General features: G+C 37.8%; 1 protein-coding gene across 6 annotated transcripts in view; it reads right to left on the bottom strand.

Annotated features, from left to right (window-relative positions):
* bcor (BCL6 corepressor) overlaps positions 1-26,812 on the bottom strand; it is a 328,887-nt gene that overhangs the window by 5,322 nt on the left and 296,753 nt on the right. For all 6 annotated transcript variants that reach the window (XM_087992844.1, XM_087992839.1, XM_087992840.1 and 3 more), the window contains 5 exons: positions 21,563-21,897; positions 11,691-11,963; positions 6,263-6,429; positions 4,616-4,761; positions 1,954-2,031 (listed from right to left, as the gene is read on the bottom strand). In XM_087992844.1, the coding sequence (XP_087848970.1) occupies positions 1,954-2,031; positions 4,616-4,761; positions 6,263-6,429; positions 11,691-11,963; positions 21,563-21,897 (999 nt within the window). The remainder of the gene's footprint in view (positions 1-1,953; positions 2,032-4,615; positions 4,762-6,262; positions 6,430-11,690; positions 11,964-21,562; positions 21,898-26,812) is intronic.

Here is a 26,812-nt window from a genome sequence, read left to right as displayed (position 1 = left end):
GATGTCAGAGGCGGATTCTTTACACAGAGAGTTGTGAGAGCATGGAATGCGTTGCCAGCAATAGTTGTGGAGGCAGGGTCATTGGGGACATTTAAGAGATTCCTGGACATGCATATGGTCACAGAAATTTGAGGGTGTATACATGAGGATCAGTGGTCGGCACAACATTGTGGGCTGAAGGGCCTGTTCTGTGCTGTACTGTTCTATGTTCTAATACAGGAGAGCATGCGAGGGAAATCAGAGGCTAGGTCAGTTGAGAAATCAGTCATCTCTATCATTTAGACATTTATTTCTCAGGAATATGTGGCTTCTTCATTTCCTCATCAAAATGTGTCAACTCAGACTTATCCATATTCAGGTTGATTTGCAAGCACACCCATTCTACAAGTTTATTAATAGGCAGGATACAGCAAGCAGCTGCAATTCATGGTGAACTCATTATTGCCTTGGAATAAAGTCTCACTGAGAGATCTAAACCTTTTTGTAGTGAAACACAAGCAGTCAGTCAATCACATTAAAGATTTCCCCCAGATAGCTAAATGGGAATAAAAAGCAGTAATAATCAAATCGTTTTTAAAAGTTTTTGCAGTGTAAACTTAGCAGGGAATCAATACTTAGGGTTAGGTACAACTTGAAATATCATTAACAAATTTTAAAAGTAAAATTCATTGATTAAAATATTATCAATTTTTATTTGTTCATGGGATGTGAGTATCTCTAGTTAGACCAGCATTTACTGTCCTACTGTCGATGATGGTGAGTTTCCGTTTTAAGACACCACACTCTAGGGAAGGTAGGTAAACCTACAGACAGTGCTGTTAGGAAGGGATTACAGTGGAGACATTTAATAACCTACAAATATAAAATTAATTATTCAGAGCCACGTCAGATGCTCAGCAGTAGTTATTACTCAAATTATTGTTATAAACCCAATTACATCTCATTGTAAAGACTCAACATTTTAATGGAGTTTGTTAATAGCAATACCCAAAAGAAAAAATTAGGGTAGTTTCCAAGTTTCAATGACTTGACTGGCTGCTGGTGCTGTGAGGGTGATCCACTGCACAATTTATGGCAAAGTAATAAATGATTGACTGCTAAGTCAGGATCTCTCTTTTAATCAATGTGTGTGCTAAATGTTGAAGCTGCAAGCAGAATAAGAGAGGTATTCTGCCAAATACTTACTGTTCACCATCAAAAATCCCACAACAGCATAATCACAGTCTTCTTATATTTTGTTGCCATCCTCAACAGTAACCTTAATTTCACCCACAAACTTTGATACGATATGTCAAATCAAATTTTTACATAACTGGTGAACATCAGCAGTTCCAGCCCCTGTGGATCACAACTTTACACCTTTTGTAAATTTGTATACTGGTTGATGTTTTTGAATAGAACGATCATTTAGGACAGTCTTTGTAATTCTTCCTTCTGCCTCTAATTTTCACTTCTCAGATTGTGTCCAAAAAGCATTCTTTTGCTAAAGAGCAAAGTCGTCTCTAATCTTTACCCAACCTGCTGGGAGGTACAATTGGTAAGGAGTCTTTCCTTTCCTTCCCAGGTAGTGTCTCAGATATTAGAAAATGCATTCTTCAGACATATTAAGCTCAGTTTCAAAATTAGAGTTCCTAAATGAAATTACAGCATTTCACTAGTAGTCTAAATTTAACTGTTGCAATCCAATAAATTATAGACATTCTACTTTTGGAAAACACTTGCCTTTAAATAAATATCAGAATCACAAAAAGAATGCAAAACGACCCATTAACTGGATTATATAGAGGCAAATTTATTAATGTGGAACAAAACCCCTTTAATTGTTTGGTTGGATCAATTCATCACAACTTTATTAATGTAGAACTGTCAACTCTGTCTTTGGAATTACACTGTTTAGTGCTGCAATTACACTATTCCTTTTCACACAAGAGTTTGTACATAGATATCACTCACCACACACAGAGCTGCCATAGAAATCCCAGTACAAGCCAGGGTCATCATTGCTTCGACCTTGCAAATCAGCAAAATACTCTGGGGGTGGGGCAAAAACACACAAAATGGTCAAAACACTGAAGGCAGAGCATTCTGCTCATTGTAATTTAGTTACACAATACGTAGAAATGTTAACAAAACATGGCAGAGAAATGTGTAGTATCCCAATTGTACAGTATGAGATTTCAAAGGTTAATCCAATAATGATGAAAGGCCGAATTTATAAAAATAAAAGTATCAGCGTATGGACCAGTTATTAAGATGTCCATTATGTCTCTGATTCTACCCCAGTCTATGCAAACCGCAACCCTGATTGGCACTTTTTTTTTCAAAACTTGGGTTATTTACTTCCTCCAGGCAATTACATTGCTTTGAATAGGGGTTAGGGAGGGCCTGTTTCATAATGCATGATTTCTCACACAATGTGTGGCTAGATGGATCAGATGAACTTTTTCTGTCTGTCATTTTTGTACAATCGAATGTAAAACATAATTGCATAGAAAGTAGCAGATCATTTTTTGTGACATTTCTGAGGCTGCTTGTTTCTTTACTTGCAGCTCTCAGCAGCCTATGCCACAAATTACTTTTAGTGAAGCAGTGGGAGGGAAGGGGTGAAAGGAGCTGAGAAGAAATGAAGTATCTTCAGGTTTTAGTACCTAACCCAATGGTGAGTTTTCAAAAAGAGATACAGAATGTGTTTTTCAGTTGAATGCCTGAGGACATGTCCATTAAAGCATCTCTTCAGGTAAAACTACTGACAATTTTGAATCTCTGCTAATCATGCATTTATTTCGAGCTGAAATATGACACGGTCTGTGCAATAATTGAAGTTCAGTTTTAAAATCTACATTTCATTCTTACTCAATAGGACTTCTCAGAAATAATTTAAACTCAATTCATCACTCAAATTAAACTGATCTGCATCATAGCTTTTACAGATTAGTTCCAAATGAGAGTTTATACATTACACACACACCTGTGTATTCAGTATAATATATTTAACAGCTTCAGGGCACAGGAACAATCTAGAGACAACGTCTTAAAAGTTTCACACATCTGGTGAATCTGCTCATTTCCCCAGAGATATACAGGTCTCCATATTTACAATGTTTTGAAGAAGAAAAGGAGGTTCAGAGAAAAAGATACCAGACAGGTGCGTCTGTATCTTTGGCACTTACTACACCCCAGCTTTAAGCTGCCTCCCATCTGTAAAGGGTCAGGCAATTGTTTCAGGCTGGTTTGGAAACTGCTTTATGTGAAGAATATTAGTCCTTAAGGAGAAAATAATAAATCTGTTCATATTTCTATAGCCGACATGGAAAGAATCATACGAAAGGGATGGCTATGTCAATGTCTATCAAAGTAACAGCTGCCTGAGCTGGTATTTCACTGGATTCTTCCTATCAACAACTGGATATAGGTTCAAAATCTCCCAACTTAACAATGCACAGATACATCATGCAGGTCATAGAAGACTTTTATCCACATCACACAATTAATCTATTCCTCCACAGGAGGAAAATGTCCACTCACAGACAAGTATACATTTCCATAGTTTATTTCAACATCCAAAATGTAATGGCCCTATCTAATGATGGTTCACATGAAATAATGTATAGCACTACCTCCAACACACTTCCTTTCCAGAGAAGAGTGGAGTCCACTCCATCAATATGTAGCAGGCCAGTCATTATATGGACAGAATCATAAATGGACAGAATCTCCCTATCTTAGCCACCTGAATCACCCTGCCATTGTTTAGAGCCATCCACAAACATTCATCAATTGCATCACCAAGAACATTGTGCTCAATGCACAAGCAGTTCTGTGCTGCAAAGCCAAACAGTTGACCTTTATTATCTGCCAAGATGTGCTGCTTGTACTATTGGCATACTGTGTCTGAGCAACACTGCTTCTAATGTCATTGCATTGCAACTGCAATATCGGATTTTACAAGACTGATCTCTATTATTGGATTCAACAGAGACTAACAATGCCCTAAGTAATAACTGAGTTAATTCATTGTAAGAATATATGTGGCACTTTCAGGATAATTTAAAACAAAGTATTCAACAGCTAATTGATTACTTTTGCAATGTCCTGTATGGAAAAATGTGGTAAACTGAGCACAAGGTCCTACAAAAGGCAATTAGTAAAATGACCAGTTAGTCTATCGAGCAAGTGTTGGTTTTGGGATTTTTATTTCCTGTTATTTTTCAAAAGTGAATTAACTATTTTTTGGCATCCTGAAAGGACAGGTAAAATCTCATTTTAACACTTCAAAGGCATTTCTTACAATGCAGAAATGTGAATCATGCTCAAATCCTGGAGTGGTTCTTGAACCCTTAATCAATCAAATCAAACTGAAATTACAGACTTTGCATGTCAATTTTATAGAACATATATATCCAAATACACCTGTATAGAGACAACAATTTTTATTCATATTAAATCTCACCATGGGTTTCATTCAAAATTGAATGCATCACATTTGTGATAAATGACTACATCAAATTACTTAAGTAATTTTCCTCATTGTGCTACAAAATTTATATCAAAGGCAATTTCACATGTCCCTCACTAAAGTCAGCTGAAATATTTAGCAATTGGAATTTCAACTTACCTGCAAGAAACATTTCCATCACTTCACTGTGCGCCATCTTCAGAATAGTACGACCCGAATAAGTGGCCAGGGTTGGATCTGCACTGTATGAAAGCAATAGCCGAACCACTTCCAAGTGATCATTTTCTACAGCATCATGAATAGGCCTTTAATAAAAACAAAGCATCAAACTTATTCTGACAGTAGACTAATAGATAAATGCAAATTGTACTTATAAAAACAAATCTATAAAGATTTGGAACATATATTTTGGAATTATAAAAACAAAAACAAACAAACAAACAAACAAACAAACAATCTCCTTCATAACTATGCACTTTTTAAAGGAGGAATCAATGAGTAGGAAATCGGCATGAGACCCTGCTGGTGAATTTGATTCCACTGAAGTTTCTGTTCCGTACTAATGGTTGAACAGGGTGCCAAATTCCAGTGTGTGTACACATATGTACAGGTAAACTCAGCAACATGGAGTTCCCAGCAATGAGCTGTTCTCAATGATCATGTAGGTTGGAGAATTAAGGATGCAGATCAGTACAATTGTTCTGACAGAACAAGGAAGTACCAAATACAGAGAAGTGCCCAATTTGTACGGTTAATTGTAACTGAAAGCAATACATTTGTTAAGCTACTTGATGCTGAGACTTGTTGCTTGTAATGGGGACTTTGATGTATGCCTTGCTCTCACGACTGTAATTTAGAAAACAAAGCAAAATTCACAAAAGTGATTTTGGAAGACAAAAACAAGCGGCATAAGAAATGACGCCACCGAATTTTCTTTCATTAGATTTAATCAGTCAAAGTGTCTACTTGTGAAAGAACTCATTTAAACTGTACAGATTAATTTCAGCTTTATCAAATGGCACCTTGGTGGCTCAGTGGTTAGTACTGCTGCCTCACGGTAACAGGGATGCAATTTAGATTAGATTAGATTAGATTACTTACAGTGTGGAAACAGGCCCTTCAGCCCAACAAGTCCACACCGCCCCGCCGAAGCGCAACCCACCCATACCCCTACATGTACCCCTTACCTAACACTATGGGCAATTTAGCATGGCCAATTCACCTGACCTGCACATCTTTGGACTGTGGGAGGAAACCAGAGCACCCGGAGGAAACCCACGCAGACACGGGGAGAACGTGCAAACTCCACACAGTCAGTCGCCTGAGGCGGGAATTGAACCCAGGTCTCTGGCCGCTGTGAGGATTTAATTCCAGCCTCGGGTTTGCACATTCGCCCGAGTCTGTGTATGTTTCCTTTGAGCGCTCTGCTTTTCTCCCATAGTCCAAAGATGTGCAAGCTTGGCGAATTGCCCATGCTAAATTGCCCAGAGTGTCCAGGGATGTCCAGCCTAGCTGCATTAGCCATGGAAAATACAGGGCTGGGTGGGATGCTCTTTGATGGGCTGAATGGCCATCAAATCAAAGTGAAATTACAGACTTTGCATGTCTGCAGGTATTTTATGAGACCACAGAACACATTGTAATAAAAAAAAAATCAGTTGCTTAGTTTAAAAAGTTAATGAAGTGTTAAAAATTGAATTGAGCATTTCTGTGCACTAGCCTGAGTAGTTACCATATAACTTAGTTTCACAACTAGAGATTTAACATATGAAATATGGTCAAATTTAATGAAGTCTCTCCAAATACCTTGTTCCATCCTGAGCACTGCAGTTAACATCAGCTCCGTGTTCTAGAAGGTGGCAAACAATGCTGAGCCATCCTCTGGCACAGGCTTCGTGCAAAGCACAATAACCTGCATTATCACGATGATTTACATCGCAAACTTTGTTTTCCAAACAATACAGTACTACTTCCTGGGAAAGAAAAGAAAATTGAATTAATTTTCATCGTTGGTGACTCTATGATTCCATAAAATGTCCCCAACATGTACTGCTTTAATCGACTAATATTTCAACCCAAAATAAAATCCATACAAATCGATTGAGCAGTTTGTAAAATATTGTAGAGTTCATGTTGAGAATGTTTAAATATTCAATTGATGTTATTAGCAGATATGTTTACTACCAGCCAGCAATCAAGGGGAATAACAACTACCAATCTCTTCTAATAAATAAAAAAAAATGTACTGTACTTCCTGAGCAAGCCACAAATAAGCAAACTACACTCACAAGAAAATATGTGAATTGGAGCAGTCAGCTGGACACAGTAACAACAACTTCAAAATTTCAATGCCAGATTCAAACTACAATTGAATCCCAAACTTTTTAATGTTTGGAAGCTCCAAATTTATAATTAGGAAAAATTATCATTCAGCAGAATATCAGATCCTGATTAACTCCATTCATCTTTCCGGAAGCTGCCATAGCTAATAAGTATATGCAGAATTCTTTGGTTTATTTCAGATTTCTAGCAACTGTAAGATCTTATATTTACACCACTCCAAATTGTTCAATTAACATTTTCAAATATTTTCTAACTAATTTAAAGTAATGTGGAACACCTAACATACAAATTCTTGGTTGTGGACCTGAAATGCCAAAAGAATGGCTGCATTGAAATAAAGGTAACAGATACATTTAGCACATTAAAGAGAAAGGATTTCAGCAAAAGTGAGTGAGGAATGCAAACATTTTCCTCATTGCAACACTTCACTCCCTATTCTTTAAACTTCCTGATGTGGAGGTTATCTACAGGATGTGCAGTAAACTATTTAACCTGCCAGCTCCAGTCAAGAATTAAGACCACTAAGCTCAGTCAATGAGCTACAGTATGCAGATGACACATGTGGCTGTATATACTCAGAGGCTGAGCTCCAATCTACCGTCAATGTATACACAGAGGCCACTGAAAGAATGGGCCTGAGGCTAATACCCAGAAGTCAAAAGGTTCCCCACCCACTCGCTTCCACTGGACATAATGCCAGCAGTCCAATCAAGATCTGAAGTGAGCTACCTGACAAAACGGATTATTTTCCATACATTGGGAGCAGCTTCTCAGCAAGGACAAACATCAACAATGAAATTCAACATTGGCCACCTGAGGAACAGGGTAAAAACTGTGCAGGAATACTTCAGGCAAAATACTTAATAACAAATACCCCAGCTGGACACCAAGCTCATGGTATACGGGGCAGCAGTGTAACCAGACCTCCTGTAGGTGTCAGCTATATGGTCAATATGCAAAAACACCTCAAATACCTTGAGAAATATCACCAGTGATTGCTCGTCAAAATTCTGTAAATCCAGACAGAAGTCACACGGCACCAGGTTATAGTCCAACAGGTTTATTTGAAATCACACAAGTTTTCAGAGCGCAGCCCCATCTTCAGGTCCAAAAGCTTGTGTGATTTCAAATAAACCTGTTGGACTATAACCTGGTGTTGTGTGACTTCTAACTTTGTCCACCCCAGTCCAACACAAGCACCTCCACATCACATAAATCCAGTGACAGAATAGGCACTCTAATTTTAGTGTCCTTTCTCAGGCCAACAACCCCAACATCAGGGCACTAGTTAGAGTCAAGATTAGAGTGGTGCTGGAAAAGCAGAGCAGGTCAGGCAGCATCCAAAGAGCAGGAAAATCGACGTTTCGGGCAAAAGCCCTTCATCATGTACTAATTAGTCAGTCAGCTTCATTAGGTAGGCTACATCATCCATCTGTTTTACATGACTTACATAACCAGCTCTCTACTCAGTTTCATCCCAGCAAGCAGCCTCCCTAAAAAATATGTAATATTCCCAGCAATTTGAGGGAATCTACAGTCAAAAACTGCCCAAACTGGAGAAGCAGCATCTGTGAAGGTTCCAAACATTTTAGCATCTCTGACAAGCTCATTTTGAAGTCAAGCTCAAACAGTGGAATGAGCATTCAAAGACCTGAGAACCCCACCCATCCTCCTCTTCAAGAAATACCTGTAGCAGGTCAGGGTGCACAGAGCCAGAAGTGGACTGCTTAATGACTTTAAAACCTACATGCTAAAGTGGAAGAAAGTTGTTCTTGATCACAAGGGACTGCTTAAGAAAAGGACGATGATGTGTAGAATTAAGGAATATCAAAGGATGCACGACAATAGAAAAACTGTTTATTGCAGATGTCCAATTGTAGTGATGTCATGGAAGGATAGATTTTTGTTAGGTCATGCAAGTTCAGTACTATTGTGTTGTCTACTATCTTGGTAAAAATCAAAAAAATTCTCAATTTGAGTGTGTGTCAGGATATCACAACTGTATGTTGAAACCAAGTTATACTTAAATAGTATGTTCCTCACCCGGAGGCTAGCTGTCTCACACTTTTTGATATTAATAAGATGTGTATAAATAGGTTTGAGAAAATTGGAATATCTGGGATTGGGAATCTAATGCCCAGGTCATTTCTGAATCCCAATCCCACAATGTGACCTTTAATTGCAGATCTCATTAGTGGAGCTGAGTGTTGCTAGGAGGTTGGAATTAACTTTTATGCACGACAGTACACTCAAAAGCAAACAGCAGCCATAATAACAGAAAAGGCAGGTGATCAGATCCAATGCAAACAAGTGATCAAATGGCCAAACGAAGGTTGTAAAGCTGCTGTCAGAATAACCTTTTTTGCCAGAATCTCTCTCAGCAGAATCATTAACTTAATGGATCACTGCATTGCACATTCAGCCCATTAACAAGCTCAAGGAGCTTAGCAGGAAATTAATTAGAGGCAAATGGGTTGTCGACATCTAATCCCACTCCCTTCACGGAGAAAAAGGGCACCATGCTCCGGTGGTACCAGGACACTGACTCAGCGATTGAAGGGGTTCAGAAAAGATTTACAAGAATGTTGCCAGGGTTGGAGGATTTGAACTATAGGGAGAGGCTGAATAGGCTGGGGCTGTTTTCCCTGGAGCGTTGGAGGCTGAGGGGTGACTTTATAGAAGTTTATAAAATCATGAGGGGTATGGATAGGATAAATAGATATGGTCTGTTCCCTGGTGTGGGGGAGTCTGGAACTAGAGGACATAGGTTTAGGGTGAGAGGGGAAAGATATAAAAAGGGACCCCTAAGGGGTAACCTTTTCACACAAAGGGTGGTGTGTGTATGGAATGAGCTGCCAGAGAAAGTGGTGGAGGCTGGTACAACTATAGCATTTAAAAGGCATCTGGATGGGTATATGTATAGAAATGGTTTAGAGGGATATGGGCCAAGTGCTGGCAAATTGGACTAGATTAGGCTAGGATGTTTGGTTGGCATGGCGAGTTGGACCAAAGGGTCTATTTCCATGCTGTACATCTCTATGACTCTAATACTATTTTCAAAGAATGCCTGCATCTGATCAAGCCTCTAACGTCTCAAAATATGCAGAATCCATCGAGTGAATATGACTCAGAACAATTTAATAAGCTTAATTAATTGATGGCCAGGTTAAAATAACAATTAGTCATCTGGTTGAATCAGCCTAATTTTCAACATTTTGGTGGATTGAATCAGTAAGGAAACATTCACAAAATATACATTTAAGACAGATTGCTGCCAGATCACTGAATACAGCACAGGTAAGAATTCCTCAATAGTATTCACAATTAACACTCCACACTGGAAATTTATTCCTTACAATATTATTCGTACGATGATTTAAACCGCAAACCAGTGCCTGTTTCACACTAGAATGAAAAGATTGTCTGGTACAGAATGCAGCTTAGCACAATGTAACCAGATACATTCTTTATCATTACCAGTTGATAAATTCACTACTTTTATTAAAGACTTCAAAATACAAATGTGTTTTACCACTGATATTTCTATTTGATCAACCATAGGTTAACTCATAAGCTGGTGACTTCTCCAATCTGATTTATAGACTGTCACATCAGCTAGCAGACCTGACAGACCATGAACTAAGGGTTGAGGTTTCCAAATCTGTGACAAGTTAAACACATTATACATATAATTGGTAGAGGTTATGATTTTGATCATTTCTTATGCCACCAAATATTATTTGGGCAAAAAAAAAGTTTTTTAAAATTACAATGATATATGGAAGCCTAGCAAAACCATCTACTATTCCTTGGTACTAAATTAGCTAACTGGGTGACCTTCAATGATGTAATCCAACTATTTAGAAAAAATATCATTTATTACCTTGCAGTTTGAAGATTTATTTTTTAAATATTACCAAGAACTTTTCCATACTTCAGATATTAGAGTATGAGATATTGATTGAGATATTCTGAGTGTGGTATACTGTGTTATAGTCCAGACCAGACCTCCTCAAAATATGTTAAGGTAACCTAGACCCTAACTTTTTCATATTTTCAAGACAGATGTGAAGTGCATGCTCCAGATGTGATGGGATTGGACAAACTGCTCAACATTATTTAAACACTATAAACACAAGAAAGAGGAATTTACAATAACAACTATTGCAAAACTTAACCAAATAATAGTGCCTATTACTAATTAACTGTTCCAATATAGTAACATCCATAAACACACCCTTTGACAAGAAGATAAATTTACACACAGATTCTTATGTGCAGTTCTCCATCCAAGAGGAAACAACATCAAGAGAGATTTCAGAGAAAGCAGCAGCCAGGATCATTCACTGAAGCTTCCAACCGTTCTAGGACCCTAAACAGCTTGTGACTGCGAAAAAAAACACTAGGAAGCCTGATCTGTGAGAACTGGCCATGCTTTTCAAGGTACGCCCATTATTCCAACATTTTTAAAAAAACCTTAAGGCCTATGTTGTTTACTTTGGCCACCTCCAGCAGCCAGTTTGATACTTCTTCCTTTACAAACTCTCTTCAAAAAAATACAGGATAAAATAACCTTTTTAAAGTGACAGGATCATCACAATTGCAAAATATAAGGTGAAGTAAAGTGAAGTGTTTGTTTTAAATTTATACACCACTCCATATACATATATGCATAATTCATATATGCTTGAAAAATTTGTAAAGAGCTACAATTTCTGTTTAAGTTTTGTACATACCAATTAATTGTGCCAATTACAAAATGATATATAAATCTAGATAGAGATTAAAGTATATAACACCTCCAAAAAAAAACTCAACCACCTTTACAGCAGGAACAGATGACCGGAAACAAAAGAATATTTCATTGTCTGGTTTCAAATACAGGACTTACCTCATAGCCTAGACGTGCTGCTCTCTGCAGCAAAGTCTCACCAGCATTTTTATTGACAATGAGTCTGCGTGCTTCTGGTGGCATGGGACGACTTGGAGTTGTCTCCTGTGGAGTGCTGACTGCTTGTGCAGTCAAGGGCTGGGAGCACGGAAGGAATAATGGAATTTGCAACAGACGTTCAGCAGACTTCTGCTCACATGTTTTCTTTGGTGTAGAATCTGTGTCTGTGGTTGGTGCTGGTCGTTTTCTAGAATTCCTGCTGACACTGGTTTGCTGTAAATAAGCAACCAAAAATAAATTGATGTAATAGAGGCCTGCTTTAACAAAACGGTGTCAATGCAAACACATGACTTACATTCTCTGCTTGGGGTTAACAAAAATCATGTTAAGTTCGCTAAACAGCAATAAAAAGCAAAAACCTACATTTGCATCCTGCCTTATGATATGTCTCACAAACATCCTGAGGTGCTTTCAGTACAAATTATTTTGAAGTGCATTCATTGCTGTTATTTAGGCAAGAGATCGATGGGACTGGTATACAGTATTAGAATGATACATCATTCAACCTAGAAGCAAAGTATTTGAGAAGTGCAAGAGGAAAACTGCTAAAACCAATTGAATATAGGAGAATGACAAACCTAGCAATGGCCACAAAGAATACACTTTAAAAATGGGTTTGTTGTTGTGTAGTGGTTATGCTACTGAATTAGAAATCATTACTGAAATTGCCTCAGTGTGAAACAGCATTCAATAAATCTAGTAAACTGGCAACATGCACCAAAAACATAGCCATGAAAGCACCAGGTTAACCAAAAGCTTACTAATAAGATTTAACAAAAGGAACTTGCACCCCTAATTGGGCTGGCATATCCATATTTAAATCCACAACATGGTACTACGGTCTACATCCTAAGATGCAATTACAAGTAAGGGAGTATATATGCTTAAATTGTCAGTTGCTGATTTGTTGGCCTAAGAATGCTCTGTTGAAGAAGCTAAATGAGTGTGGGCAAGATAGACATTTAGTGTTGTCCTCTAATACCAGTAAAAGATACAACTTCAAAAGACTTGATTATCCTAACCACGCTACCTTGGGAAACCAAGCTGTAGCTTGGGATTTTAATTAAAATAAGTCTGGTAATACCATAACTTTGTCTTAAAAGTAATAACAATTTGTATTCATATATTATGTTTAATGTAGAAAAACATGGTTCATAGAGGCAGAATCTCAAACTCAGACATAAATGATATTAGTAGAATCAGGTGATATTAGAAAGATGACCAAACATTTGGTCAAAGAATTTCAATCACAGAAATAAAGAAACAGAGTGATGGTAATTTGGCAGTTCTTGAAGGGAAACAGACATAAGGAACATCAGTTTTAGGTCAGGTGAACTTTATGCAGGATGGAGTATGGGAAGCAAATAGAACAGGTGAAACTGCAGATGAACAAGTCAGAAGTGCAGACAGGTGTTGTTACAGAGGTTGAAGAGGAAATATTTGTGGTAAGAGAGAATGAGGACAGGAGCTTAGTTCAGAATCAAACAAGGTTTGAAAAAATTTAATTCAACTTGAGAGACAATGGCTAAGCAGGAGGTAGGAGTCAATTGTAAGTGCAAAAAGTTTGTTGCAAGATCAATCTGAGAAAACAGAGGCAGTGAAGATGGTGGCAAAAGAACTAGGTTTCATCAGTGTACAAGTGGAAGCTGACTCCTTATCTGTCGATGATATCCCCTAAAGAGAATGTAGATGAGGATGGGTTAATGATTATTCTGACTTTGGTCTAAGTATGATCAATGAGTAGAAGAATGAATGGGAAAATCAGATGAAATGTTTTCACAGGAAAAATCATTGATCTGACTTCTTTACCACAAATGGCTATTGAGGTTTAGGTATCGCATCATTTAAAAGAGAATTTCAGAGGTACTGGAAAAAAAAGATTTTAAAAAGGCTTTGAACTGAAATTAGAACAGATATTTTGAATTTAAGTGGTCATGCTGGTCCAGGAAATGAACTCCTTACGTGTTTCTATAATTCAGCGAATACATATGGGACAATTTCTTAAATGTGCACACAGCCTCGTTTATAGCAGTGAATATTAAAAAATGTAATGGCCGTGCATTCCCCAATACTCGGTTCATAAATATGGGACAAAAAATCATGGATTATGAATCTTGGAAGAATAATATTGTAAGTTGACAATTTAGAATTGTAGCATAAATTTTAATTATGGTGCCTGTATAAATTAATATTAAATGTTTAGAAGTTATAGAAATTCTACAAAGCTTTCATAAAATTTATCTCCTAGAAGTGCTTTTCAAAGATTATGTGATATGGGCTGAGAAGTGGCAGATGGAGTTTAATTCAGATAAATGTGAGGTGCTGCATTTTGGGAAAGCAAATCTTAGCAGGACTTATATACTTAATGGTAAGGTCCAAGGGAGTGTTGCTGAACAAAGAGACCTTGGACAGCAGGTTCATAGCTCCTTGAAAGTGGAATCGCAGGTAGATAGGATAGTGAAGGCGGCGTTTGGTATGCTTTCCTTTATTGGACAGAGTATGGAGTACAGGAGTTGGGAGGTCATGTTACGGCCGTACAGGACATTGGTTAGGCCACTGTTGGAATATTGTGTGCAATTCTGGTCTCCTTCCTATCGGAAAGATGTTGTGAAACTTGAAAGGGTTCAGAAAAGATTTACAAGGATGTTGCCAGGATTGGAGGATCTGAGCTACAGGGAGAGGCTGAACACGCTGGGGCTGTTTTCCTTGGAGCGTCGGAGGCTGAGGGGTGACCTTATAGAGGTTTACAAAATTATGAGGGGCATGGATAGGATAAATAGACAAAGTCTTTTCCTTGGGGTTGGGGAGTCCAGAACTAGAGGGCATAGGTTTAGGGTGAGAGGGGAAAGATATAAAAGAGACCTAAGGGGCAACCTTTTCACGCAGAGGGTGGCACGTGTATGGAATGAGCTGCCAGAGGATGTGGTGGAGGCTGGTACAATTGCAACATTCAAGAGACATTTGTTTGGATATATGAATAGGAAGGGTCTGAGGGATATGGGCCAGGTGCTGACAGGTGGGACTGGATTGCGTTGGGATATCTGGTCGGCATGGACGGAGGACCGAAGGTCTGTTTCCATGCTGTACATCCCTATGACTCTATGTGCTGAATAAATTAAACATGTGCTAGAAAAGGACATATAGATTGTAATTGCACCTATTTACATTCCCAAAATATACAGTCAGTCATATAGATAGTGAAATTTTAATATCAATAACTGATTATCCAATTGGTGTAAATTATATTAAAAATATATCAGCTTAAAAATTACTGGTATATTATTCATAGATACAGAAATATTTTGAAGCTATTTTACAGTAAATGTGACTGCAGTTTGTGAACTATCCAATGGAAAAGGAGGAGCATTATTTCTTTACACCTGCTGTTAACTGCACTCTGGAGGTGTTCAGGTACCTGAAATAGCTGAAGTGGCAAAACTGATTTAAAAAACTGCTTACAGTTTACTTGTTATTAGATGTGGAAAGCTAGTTTGACAGTCCAGGAATTGCATAATCTTCTGCAAGTACTCCAGAAGTCAAATACATAATTTGAACAATAGGGGTTACCCATACTATATGACTATATGACCAGAGGTAACATAAAGCAGGCAAAAACCACAGTTGCCACATGGCATATACAGTCCTGAATGTGGTAGATTTATATGCACAGCACTCAATAAACAGGTCAAAGGGGTCTTAAGTTACGAGAATCCTTGCAGACTATCAGTGCTTTCAGTCAATATGTTCACAGTTCTCACAGGGAAATCTCTTTAGAGAAATGTTAGATTTGCTGTCACATATCTGAATCAAAATGCAACCATTAATGGACAGCTTCAATGCTAATTCAGGCAACAAACTTTCATACAGTATGTAACAGGGGAAATGATGTGCAACTGATTTGAACAAGAAGAATTACTTTTTCATCTTTGGTTATAACAGGATTCCAACATTAGGCAATAAAATATGAGATCTGAAGAAATGAAAATGTACTTCAAGATGTTTGGGCAGCTATTTGGTAAATTCAGTTTAAGAAATGAGATTGCTGTGCCACATCTAGGAAGGAACCTAACCTTAATACCCAGTGCATGACTTTTTTTGCTGCATTGCTGGAATACTGCTAATTCCTCATTTGTATCCTCCAAATCCATTGTGCATCGTCATCATGGTTTCTACAATCATTTTATTTATTGATTCATGGCATGTCGGTGTTGTTGGCTCAGCCAACCCATCCCGAGTTGCCCTCGAGAAGGTGGTGGTGGTGAGTTGCTACCTTAAACATTTGCAGTCCATTTGGTGCATGATATTATTTGCATACATTCACAATACTGTTAGAGAGGAAGTTCTAGGATTCTGATCTACTGACTGTGAGAAGCAGCAATATAAGTCTGGACAGTGAGCACGTTGGAGGGGAACTTGCAGGTGGTAGTGTTGTAACTTTCTAGATGGAACTGACTATAAGTTTTGATGGTGCTCTCCAAGGAGCCTTGGTGAATTTCTGAAGTGCATCTCATAGATGATACGCACTGCTGTCACTTTGCATTGGTGATGGTGGGAGTGAATATCTGCGGATGCGGTATCAAACCAGCGGGTTGCTTTGTCCATGCTGAGGACATAATTTGTCACAAAGGTATGGAGCACACACACAATTATTCTAGAAAACCTGCATGCCGCACTGTAGCACTAGTTAATCCAGTCATGCAGTGCATTACTTCCAAGATACCAATGGTACATCTAGTTGTAGCATGAGTTGTGTTGCACTCGAGCCCCATTCCTCCTTCCCCTGCTCCAAATGCAATCTACTCCTGCAACCTCCATCCCCAGAACCTGGCTCACCTTACTCCACCTGACCAATTTCTCCCATTAATCTGAACCTATCCTGAACGTGGTATCACTTACCTGCCCCTGCCCCGTGCCACCTTGCACACTGTCAACCTACCCACTTAGCACCTTCTTCCCTAGCCTCCCTGTATCTTAGTCCCAGCACTCTAATCGTACAATATCTAATTCTGGAGCTTTAAATTTCCGAAAACAGCAGCTGACTGCTATGAAAAGGAGCCATACTTTTGCATTACAAAGGAACTCTCAGAAATGAAATATGGCTCCACAATTCTGAAGGAGCCCTGATTGGAATCTCCTGTCGGAAATTCAGAGCTCTTTGATTTTGTTAAAAAAGGAACAGAGTGGCAATCTGGGTAAAATAGCCACTCTTCAAAAAAATCTATCACAGTTATCTATGCCTCATACTCCCTGTAGTAACAAATTCTGTAAAATGCTATTTTTTGCGTTCTCCATGTCAAAAACAAATTCTAAAACAATAATGAGGGACAGAATCAAGTAGCAAAATAGAAGGTACTATATCCATATTATACAGAAAGACACATATTCTGTATATGTATATCTGAACACCAATTCCACTGAAGCCATTTCTCCACACTATACTAGGTTTTGTTGTGTTTGCGTATTTCACAAAGTTAGCCCCTCTTTCCTGAAAAATAATTTAAAATGACCATCACGTTGTCCCCACTTTAGCCCTCTCATACAACTGATATTGAAGTGGTGCATGTCTTGTAATTGGATCCAAAGCAAGTTCTGTTCCACATTGACCAAACAAGTCCCACAGATGTGTGTAAAGAATTGCTAACTAAGAAAACAAAGAACCAGGAAACTTAAATGTGTAATTACCATTAATTGTTTCCATTCATGTGTAATTTCCACCAGATATCAAATGAAACTATTCCAAAATTTATAACACAATATCTTTATCTAGTTTTTAAATGTAATTGTACACCATTTTTCAAAAAAATGTGTAATAAAATTTAATATTTTGAAATCCCAACCAATTTAATATCCGACAAGTGTATCAGATTAATTGGAAGAAAATAATAGATATTGAACACTTCACTAAAAGAAAATTTGAACACATCAGTGCATTTTCTCTTCTTCTGATCATTACCTAACACAGCCCCAAAGCATACATGGTTCCATGATCACTAAAGTCTCCCTGGTTTGTCATTAAGGAGAAAGTGAGGACTGCAGATGCTGGAGATCAGAGCTGAAAATGTGTTGCTGGAAAAGCGCAGGTCAGGCAGCATCCAAGGAGCAGGAGAATTGATGTTTCGGGCATGAGCCTGAAGAAGGGCTCATGCCCGAAACGTCGATTCTCCTGCTCCTTAGATGCTGCCTGACCTGCTGCGCTTTTCCAGCAACACATTTTCAGCTCTGTTTTGTCATCAAGGCTAGTTCATCAAGCTGACTGTACTCATGTCAACTCTACACAAACAAACTTTTTAGGAGTGTCTAACTTAGAGATCAAGAAAGGAAAATCTCTTGCTCCCTACAAGGGGATGTCATGGGAGCACACCCACAATCATCATGACAACAGCAGCTTAACACATTTTAAACTAAGGATTAAATTTGGATTTTTGCATTTTGTGCAATTCGCTACTGCATTATATAGTGACACTTTTCAGTTATTCAAAACTTTCAATGATTTCTTCATGAGGACATAAACTGAAATGGTAAATTCAGATGAAAGTGAGTTAATACTTCATCCGAAAACCACACGATGGATTCATTGGGATAAAGAAGGGCTTTTTTTAAAATAACCTCCCCAATGGAATAACAAGCACCTTTTCATTACAATTTAAGACAATAGAGAGGTGATTGTATTTGTTTGAGGCAAGTTGTGACAGTTATTGGATCTTTTAAGCATATGCAAGAAAATGTCCAATGGACTCAGGGTATAGCAAATACACTGACCTTCCTATGAGATGTAATTAGGCACCACGTAATGCTAGGTTTTCTTTTCAAGAGACCAATGGATAGCTCTAATGGATAATTTTTTAAAAATGTAATTGTAGAAACAAAAATGTTCATTTATACACCCACCATTCCTGGAAGAAAGGATTTAGTACTTCTGCTGCATCACTATTTTGATGGCAAGAACACCAATGTTGTGAAGAAGCCTATAGTGCCAAAAACGTTTTTGAGCACCTGCACTGATTGGCTAAGATTTTCCTGTCTCCATTCCCAGCCGCTGGTAAACTGTGATTTGGAGAACAAGAGAGCAAAACTGAGGGCCGCCAATAACCCTAACCGTCAATAGTAGTTTAGTTTAGAGTGGAATTCTGTGGAGTCTGGTGGAAGTAATTCAGTGTTAAAAAAATTATGTTTTGATGTACTGGAACAATTTGAACGTGCAAGGATATGTATTTTGCAATAGAGAAACACGGCCACTAATATCAGAGCAGAAAAGCATTTCCACAATAAATGTAATAGTTCTTAAAGAATCATATTTGAGGGGACAAGATACACCAGTCTAAAATTACTGTTGCTTGTAATCATTGAACATTTTGTACAATTAAAGGAAATTCCTACAGAAATTATAGGTCAATAAATAGATAATAAGTTGACATTCGGATTAAAACAGTAGAGACTGCTTTTATCTGTTAATGTTTTATAGCTTAGGAACTGATGTATTATTTCTGCACTTTTTCATTATTCCTCTTCCAGGAGGTGACAGTTATGCTGGAATGAGCTTCACGAGCAGCAATTCACTGTGCTATTCTTCAGTAAGGTTTGTTAAGGCATTCAACTGTTGACAGCATCAGATAGTTCAATCTTACCTTCACCTGATGTCAAAAAATATTTTTGAGCTGGGATCACTGGGCAGAATTTGGGAGCAGGAACCTTAGCGGCTTATTCCACTTAGAGTCATAGAGATGTATACAGTATGGAAACAGACCCTTCAGTCCAACCCGTCCATGCTGACCAGATATCCCAACCCAATTTAGTCCTACCTGCCAGCACCCGGCCCATATCCCTCCAAACCCTTCCTATTCATATTCCCATCCAAATGCCTCTTTAATGTTGCAATTGTACCATCCTCCACCACAACCTCTGGCAGCTCATTCCATACTCTGCGTGAAAAAGTTGCCCCTTAGGTCTCTTTTATATCTTTCCCCTCTCACCCTAAACCTATGCCCTCCAGTTCTGGACTCCCCAACCCCAGGGAAAAGACTTTGTCTATTTATCCTATCCATGCCCCTCATAATTTTGTAAACCTCTATAAGGTCACCCCTCAGCCTCCGACGCTCCAAGGAAAACAGCCCCAGCGTGTTCAGCCTCTCCCTGTAGCTCAGATCCTCCAACGCTGGCAACATCCTTGTAAATCTTTTCTGAACCCTTTCAAGTTTCACAACATCTTTCCGATAGGAAGGAGACCAGAATTGCACACAATATTCCAACAGTGGCCTAACCAATGTCCTGTACGGCCACAAGATGACCTCCCAACTCCTGTACTCCATACTCTTGACCAATAAAGGAAAACAAACCAAATGCCACCTTCACTATCCTATCTACCTGCAACTCCACGTTCAAGGAGCTATAAACTGCTGTCCAAGTTCTCTTTATTCAGCAACACTCCCTTGGACCTTACCATTAAGTGTATAAGTCCTGCTAAGATTTGCTTTCCCAAAATGCAGCACCTCACATTTATCTGAATTAAACTCCATCTGCCACTTCTCAGCCCATTAACCCATCTGGTCCAGATCCTGTTGTAATCCGAGGTAACCCTCTTCGCTGTCCACTACATGTCCAATTTTGGTGTCATCTGCAAAATTACTAACTCTACCTCTTATGCTCGTATCCAAATCATTTATGTAAATGACAAAAAGTAGAGGGCCCAGCACTGATCCTTGTGGCACTCCACTGGTCACAGGCCTCCAGTCTGAAAAACAACCCTCCACCACCACCTTTGAGCCTGTTCTGTATCCAAATGGCTAGTTCTCCCAGACTATGTACTGGTTAACAGTATTGGCCAAACTGTTGCCACACCTAACATTAGACAACTCGGCAAAGACCAGGAACTGAATCTGAAACTTAACAGATCTGGATGGTTCAGCATAACATCAATTCATGTAATTTCAAATTAAACCAGCAGATGAATGTAGTCATATGAAGTTTAACCAATATTTGATTAATTACCTTCAAATTACTGATCGTGTTTATGTACACTCTGCCATCACCTAAGTCACAGTCACAAATATATTATTCTAAAAACAAAAGATGCCAGAAATACTCAGATCAGACAGGACCTGTGATATTATCAATGGATTGTCAACCCAGATAAATGTCTGGGGACACGAGTTCAAATCCTGGAATTTGAATTCAATAAAAATATCTGGAATTAGGACTTTAATGATGACCATTGTCAGTTGTCAGAAAAACCCACCTAGCTCACTAATGTTCTTTAGGGAAGGAAACTGTTGTCCTTACCTGGTCTGGCCTACATGTGATTCCAGACACAAAGCAATGTGGTTGACCCATAGCCAGCAATGCCCTCATCCCGTCAATGAATAAAGAAAAAGTTTTCAGTTGAATGATACTTCATTACAAAACAAGAAAGAAAGAAAAAGAAATGTAAGAGGTTTTAAGAGGAGGAGGGGACAGGAAGAATATCTGTGCTCCACTCTATTACAGACCTTTTGGCTTTTCTTTCCCCCTCTCCCTTCTACTCTCTCAGAAACTCTTACATTATTACCAGCCTTCAGTTCTGATAGAAGATAACCAACCTGAATCACTAACTGTTTTCCTTTACAGATATTGCCTGACTTGACTGTTTTCAGCATTTTTTGTTTTTATTTTGAATTTTAGCAATATCTTGCTTTTGCTTTTATGATTCATGTTGTCTTATTGTGATTTTCATCTTTTCCCAAGGATGTTGCAAATTTGTTCCAGGAACTATGTTCCTACAGTTTGTGCCTGTGACATGTCAGATCTTGTGTAAAAATACAAGTAAATTAATCTTATACCTTTTCTTCTGAGCTCTCAACATCAGTTGAGTCATCTGCTGTCAGTGATGACTGTCTTTTGTCCTGACGCATTAAGTGTTTTGTTTTACATTGGCGCTTTCCTGAAGGTTTCTCCCGTTCAGTGTTTGAATACTTTGGTAAAACTGGTGAACGTAAATGGTCCTCTTCTTCTCCAGAGCACAAGACACCACGCTTGCGGCTTTCCTTGTTTTTTTGCCGTTTATTTGATGATCGAGACACGGGTGTACTTGTCTTTCGCTGTACATGCCAACTGCTGCTTGTTGTGCTGGATGAAATTGTCCTTTTCCTTGGAGATGCTGGAGGTGTAGATAAACCTAAAAATAGTTAATAATTTTTAGCAATAGGTTCTTGAAATTTAATGATTTTCATAATCTTATATAATTTATTGATATTGTCATTTTATGCAACTTGAATATTCACCAAATTTTAATTTTTTTTAATCCTTCTATGGATGTGTGATTGCACTCAGTGGTCAGCCATAGAATGACGTGTTCCAGAATTAATGGACATTCCATATGGGTTTACATTAAGACACATGTTCACAGAAAAGAGAACAAGATTGATTTTTATATATTTCAGCATTCCAAATATAAACAGGGCAGTGGCATTATTTGCAAATGCCAACCTGATAAATTCTAAAATTACCTATAATTTTGGTTCCAATGGACAATTATTAGGATTTGGAAAATTCTGCATTTTGGAATGGAGGGTGGAATTAGCTTCTTAAAGCATAGAGTCATATAGATATGTGGTGATAGAAGCATCCAGGCACTGAGAAGGTAATTGAAGTTTTGCTTTGGCATTTTGAGAAGAGGATATTTTTCAAATTGATGAACCGGAGATAGGCTGCATATTGGGTTCGGTTACTCATCAGGTTATAGCAGGTAACAACTATTTTAGCAGCACATTGCAATTGTCATGGCCTCAATGCCATAAGTTTAATATCCTCAGTATGGCTTAAAGATTGGGTACCTTACTGTAACCTCATTAAACTTCAGGTATATTAAATATAAATGGATTAAAAGCTCCATTCCACCCAAACCATCTTACAATATTTTTCCAGCCTTAAACCATACTCCATTATGTCCTCATGCACCATTCATAACACTGCTTTTTCTCAAGAACATCTGCATTAACAGTTTCAACAACTCCATTTCCCGACAGCTACTTCTCTGTAAACTCCCTGTATGATGCACATATCTGTTGTGTCAATAACTATGGATACCACTATAGTAGTATTTCATTCCATTACAGTTGTTGATTTACCAGGAGATGACTGAGTGTAACAAGATAAGAATACATGTATGAATGGAGAACTCCCAAACCTGAATTATTTTTGCTTTATTTGAGGGTGGATTCTTTAAAACCAGGAATGGAGACCATTGAGATAGGAGAGAAAACAGGAAGCTCACGGTTATTAGTTACCTTTAATTTGTTTCCCCTCCCATTCAGTTACTCACTCATTGCTCCCCAAAATACGCGCTCTATTGACAAAGTGCACACAGCATATTTAGCTATATCTCACAAAGATGACATGAATAGATCATTGGTGCACTTATTCATATTCATGTTCCACTTTACAGTTTAAGATACAACTCACATCCTTTATTCAAATACTGCAAAGTAACAGCATTGGTAAGTGTATAAAGTTAGAGTTGTAAATGAAAGAGTTTAAGAGTTTGCTCTGGGTGATTAGCTAAGAACCAGGAATCATCTAATCAGAAGGTCAGCTCACAGCTACTTTAAGCCATTGGAGAATAAAGATCCAATTTTCAAGTAGGCTGCTTAGAAGAGAGTGATTACAGAGTGTGAAAAAAAGACAGATTCATTGGGTTGTTTTCCCAACAGCCTTCAGCAAAGAAAAACTATTGTAGGAATTTTCAGCAAACACATGTTCTTATTGTTTACAATGACTGTGATCAGAACTTTGCAGTACATCATTTAGCAACACCAGGGCCACTTGCAACAGAACCCTTTATGTCAAAGGCCTCATCAATAAGATGCAATGGCTAGCATGAAGTTTGATGCATTTCACTGCTGTCATTGAGTCAGTTGTCACATAGACATCTGGAGACAGTGTTTAGTAGTAGCACTAGGAGCCAGGCCAAAAATGTTGTTTACAGTACATCGACAGTCTTCTTCCACCCTTGCTAATGTCAAGGCTGCCAAGGTAATAAAGCCTGCTGCTAGGCCATCTCATTCTCTTGATCACAGAGGTGAAAGACCTTTGGCATCAGAGGAACATTTCAAAAAACAGCAGCCGAGCTTGTTTTAGCCAGAGAAACGCCAGATTAAATAATTTAATGTTAAGGAATCACATTTGTAGATCGTCCCCAAACTAAGAGATGTACAGGAATTGTAAAAAGCAACTTGGAATTTAAAGAATAATTTGAATAAAATGTGTATATGAGCATAACAGGGAAGATGAGCATTGAGATGGACAGGAAGCTTGGGAAAGATGAAAGGGTGGTTCTGTTAATGATGGCATTTGCACAACAGAAAGGGATAACTTAAGTTCAGGAAACCAGGAATATGGAATTAGTTTGGAGTTGAAATGAGGAGTAATAAAGACAAGAAGCTGCTTAGGGGAGTGCTGTTTTGATCTACGTATCAACTGGAAAAGTTACATGAGCAATGGTAGTCTATATGAGGAGATCACAGAATGTTTTAAGGATGGTTTCTTCAAACAGCATATTCTGGAGCCAAGCAAAGAGCACAGATCATAATACTAGATGTGGTATTATGCAGCATTGATGATGATTTCATTGTGGAGGTACCTCTGGTCAGCATTGACCATATCATTATTGAATTTTACATTTAATTTGGAATATTTTCTAATGAATCTGTTTATACATGCTACTAGACACTTTTGAAGCCAGGACTTGAACCCAGGCCTCCTGGTACAGAGATAGGGACACTACCACAGCACCACAAGAGCCTTTGCATTCAATTTGAGGGAAAAAGGAGAGGCCTATTTTTAAAAAATGTAAATAAGGGGAATTATAAGGCCAGAGATGGTGAAAGCGATTTGGCAATTTAGGTTAAATGATAATTTAATAGAGATGCATGGGCAGACATGTAAGTGGATATTTCAGAACACACAGACTAAATATATTCTGAGTCGTAATACAAATCCCAGAGACATATTCATTAGTTATTAACTAGAAATGTTAAAGATAATATTGAACATTCAGAAAAATCATATGACTGAACAAAGGTAGGTGGTATGTCAGAAGATTGGACAGACTATTAAAAAATGCAAAGAATGATGCAAAAACTTTTAGAGGGAAAAACTAGATCATGAGAGAAAGCTAGTTAGAAATGTAGAAACAGAGACTAAGAGGTTTTATAAATACTTGAAAAAGAGTTAACCAAGTTACTGCTGGTCTGACAGAAAGTCAGAATGGAGATTTATTAACTGAAAATAAAGCAGATTAATTGAACAGGTATTTTGCATCAATCTCCATTGCAAAGGATACAAGTAGCATCCCAAAACCAGCAAGTAATTGGGAAATGGAACTTAAGAAAACCATAATCGCCAGAGAAGCAGAATTCAGTAAATTGTCAGAGGCTACTGCTGACAGGTTCCTGGGCTCTGATGAACTTCATATTAGAGTTACAAGTAGCAGCTCGTGAGACTTGATTAACTGATTTAAATTTTCTAAAACTTCCTTAATTCAGGACATTAGTTTGAAAGAGAGCAAAATAAAATCTTTTATTTAAAAAGGGCTGGAGACAGAATGCAAGGAACAGTAGACCAGTTATAGCAGGGCATTTTATTAAACCCAAGATAATCCAACAGAGTCCATGTGTTTTTATGAAAGGCAAGTAACTGGGATTAAAGTTATTGTAATTATTTGAGGAGGTAACATATGCTATGACTGGGGTATTGGTGGAGGTCCTGTACATAAATTTGCCGAATGAACTGATAATGTATCACATCGTTGCAGAAAATTAAAGCTCGTAGTGCAGAGCATAGCATATTGGCATGGATAGAAGATTGGACGGCTAATAGGAAACTCAGTCTCCATATACTTAAATATTCAACATTTTCTTTTCCATAAATTTATCTTTTACAACAACAACAACTTGTAGCAAAGAATTCTACACAGTAACAAGATAATTTTTGAACCTTCCCTTAATATTTTCATTTATCATCTCTTGCTACAACCCCACTGAATCTTGGTAATAATCCATCAGTACTTGCTACTTACCTTATTAAAACCTTTCACAATTTGGAACACTTTTATCAGAACACTTCCTAACCTTCTCAGGTCCATTTTTAAAAAAGTAACAATTTCTGAAGTGTCCGTTCATGGCTAATTTCTACCTGACAACAGACTAACAATCTTTAACTGTACTCTTTCCAAGGGCCATTTCTCTTTAGTGGGATTCCCAAGAATGCACATTACACTTCACATACAGTCCAACTAGGCACATATAAAAGTTTGACATTATTTCTCTATTTTTGTATTCAATGCTGCTAATTTTTATTGTTGCTTTGTTAGTTGCACTGCAGCTTGAACACAGCCAATGATCCTCTGTGCTTCCAGTTTGTGTTAGTTCCTCATATTTCTCTACATTCATGCATTTGCCATCAGAAATAAGCAACAGACTAACATAAAACTGGCTAATCGGTATTATTAACCAGAAAAGAGAACTTCAATGTCAGTTTTGAAAAAGTGCAGCAATTTTGAATACGATGAGAAAATTTCCCAAATAAAAAAAAGTGAGGAAATAGTACAAATTTTAAATATATTATAAAGCATGATGTCTTCAATTGAATCAATATTCAGTCAAAAGCAGACAAGCGATTCTCCTTGTATCACTCTTTCAGAAATGAATTGTGTATTGCAGGAAATGTACAAGAGTGAAGATTAGTGTCACTTTCTTCCAAAGAGAAAAACGTAAATGAAGTTGTCAAAAATTTGCAAAACAGGTTACTATGCAAGTACTTCAGTTTGAAGCACGTGCCCTGAAAAAAATCACTTCTGGTGTTTCAAATCAAATTCAATAACTACATAATCCATATAGAATATATTAAACATGTTTAATTATTTGACCAAATGGAATTTCTTAGTTGAGTATTCTTTGTAATTTGTTTTTACTGTGAATATTTTATTATTTTCAAACTCCTCCTTTTGGACAGCTTCACATTTACTTCTGGTCTAATCTTTTCTCCAAGTTTCTCCATTACATCTATTTTGACGATGCCACTTTCACACTAGT

The sequence above is a fragment of the Chiloscyllium plagiosum genome, unplaced genomic scaffold (genome assembly GCF_037043375.1).
Source record: "Chiloscyllium plagiosum isolate Xiang-an unplaced genomic scaffold, Cpla_swu_hap1 HiC_scaffold_12, whole genome shotgun sequence".
Classification (NCBI taxonomy): Eukaryota; Metazoa; Chordata; class Chondrichthyes; order Orectolobiformes; family Hemiscylliidae; genus Chiloscyllium; species Chiloscyllium plagiosum.
This window is presented reverse-complemented; position numbering and strand designations above follow the sequence as displayed.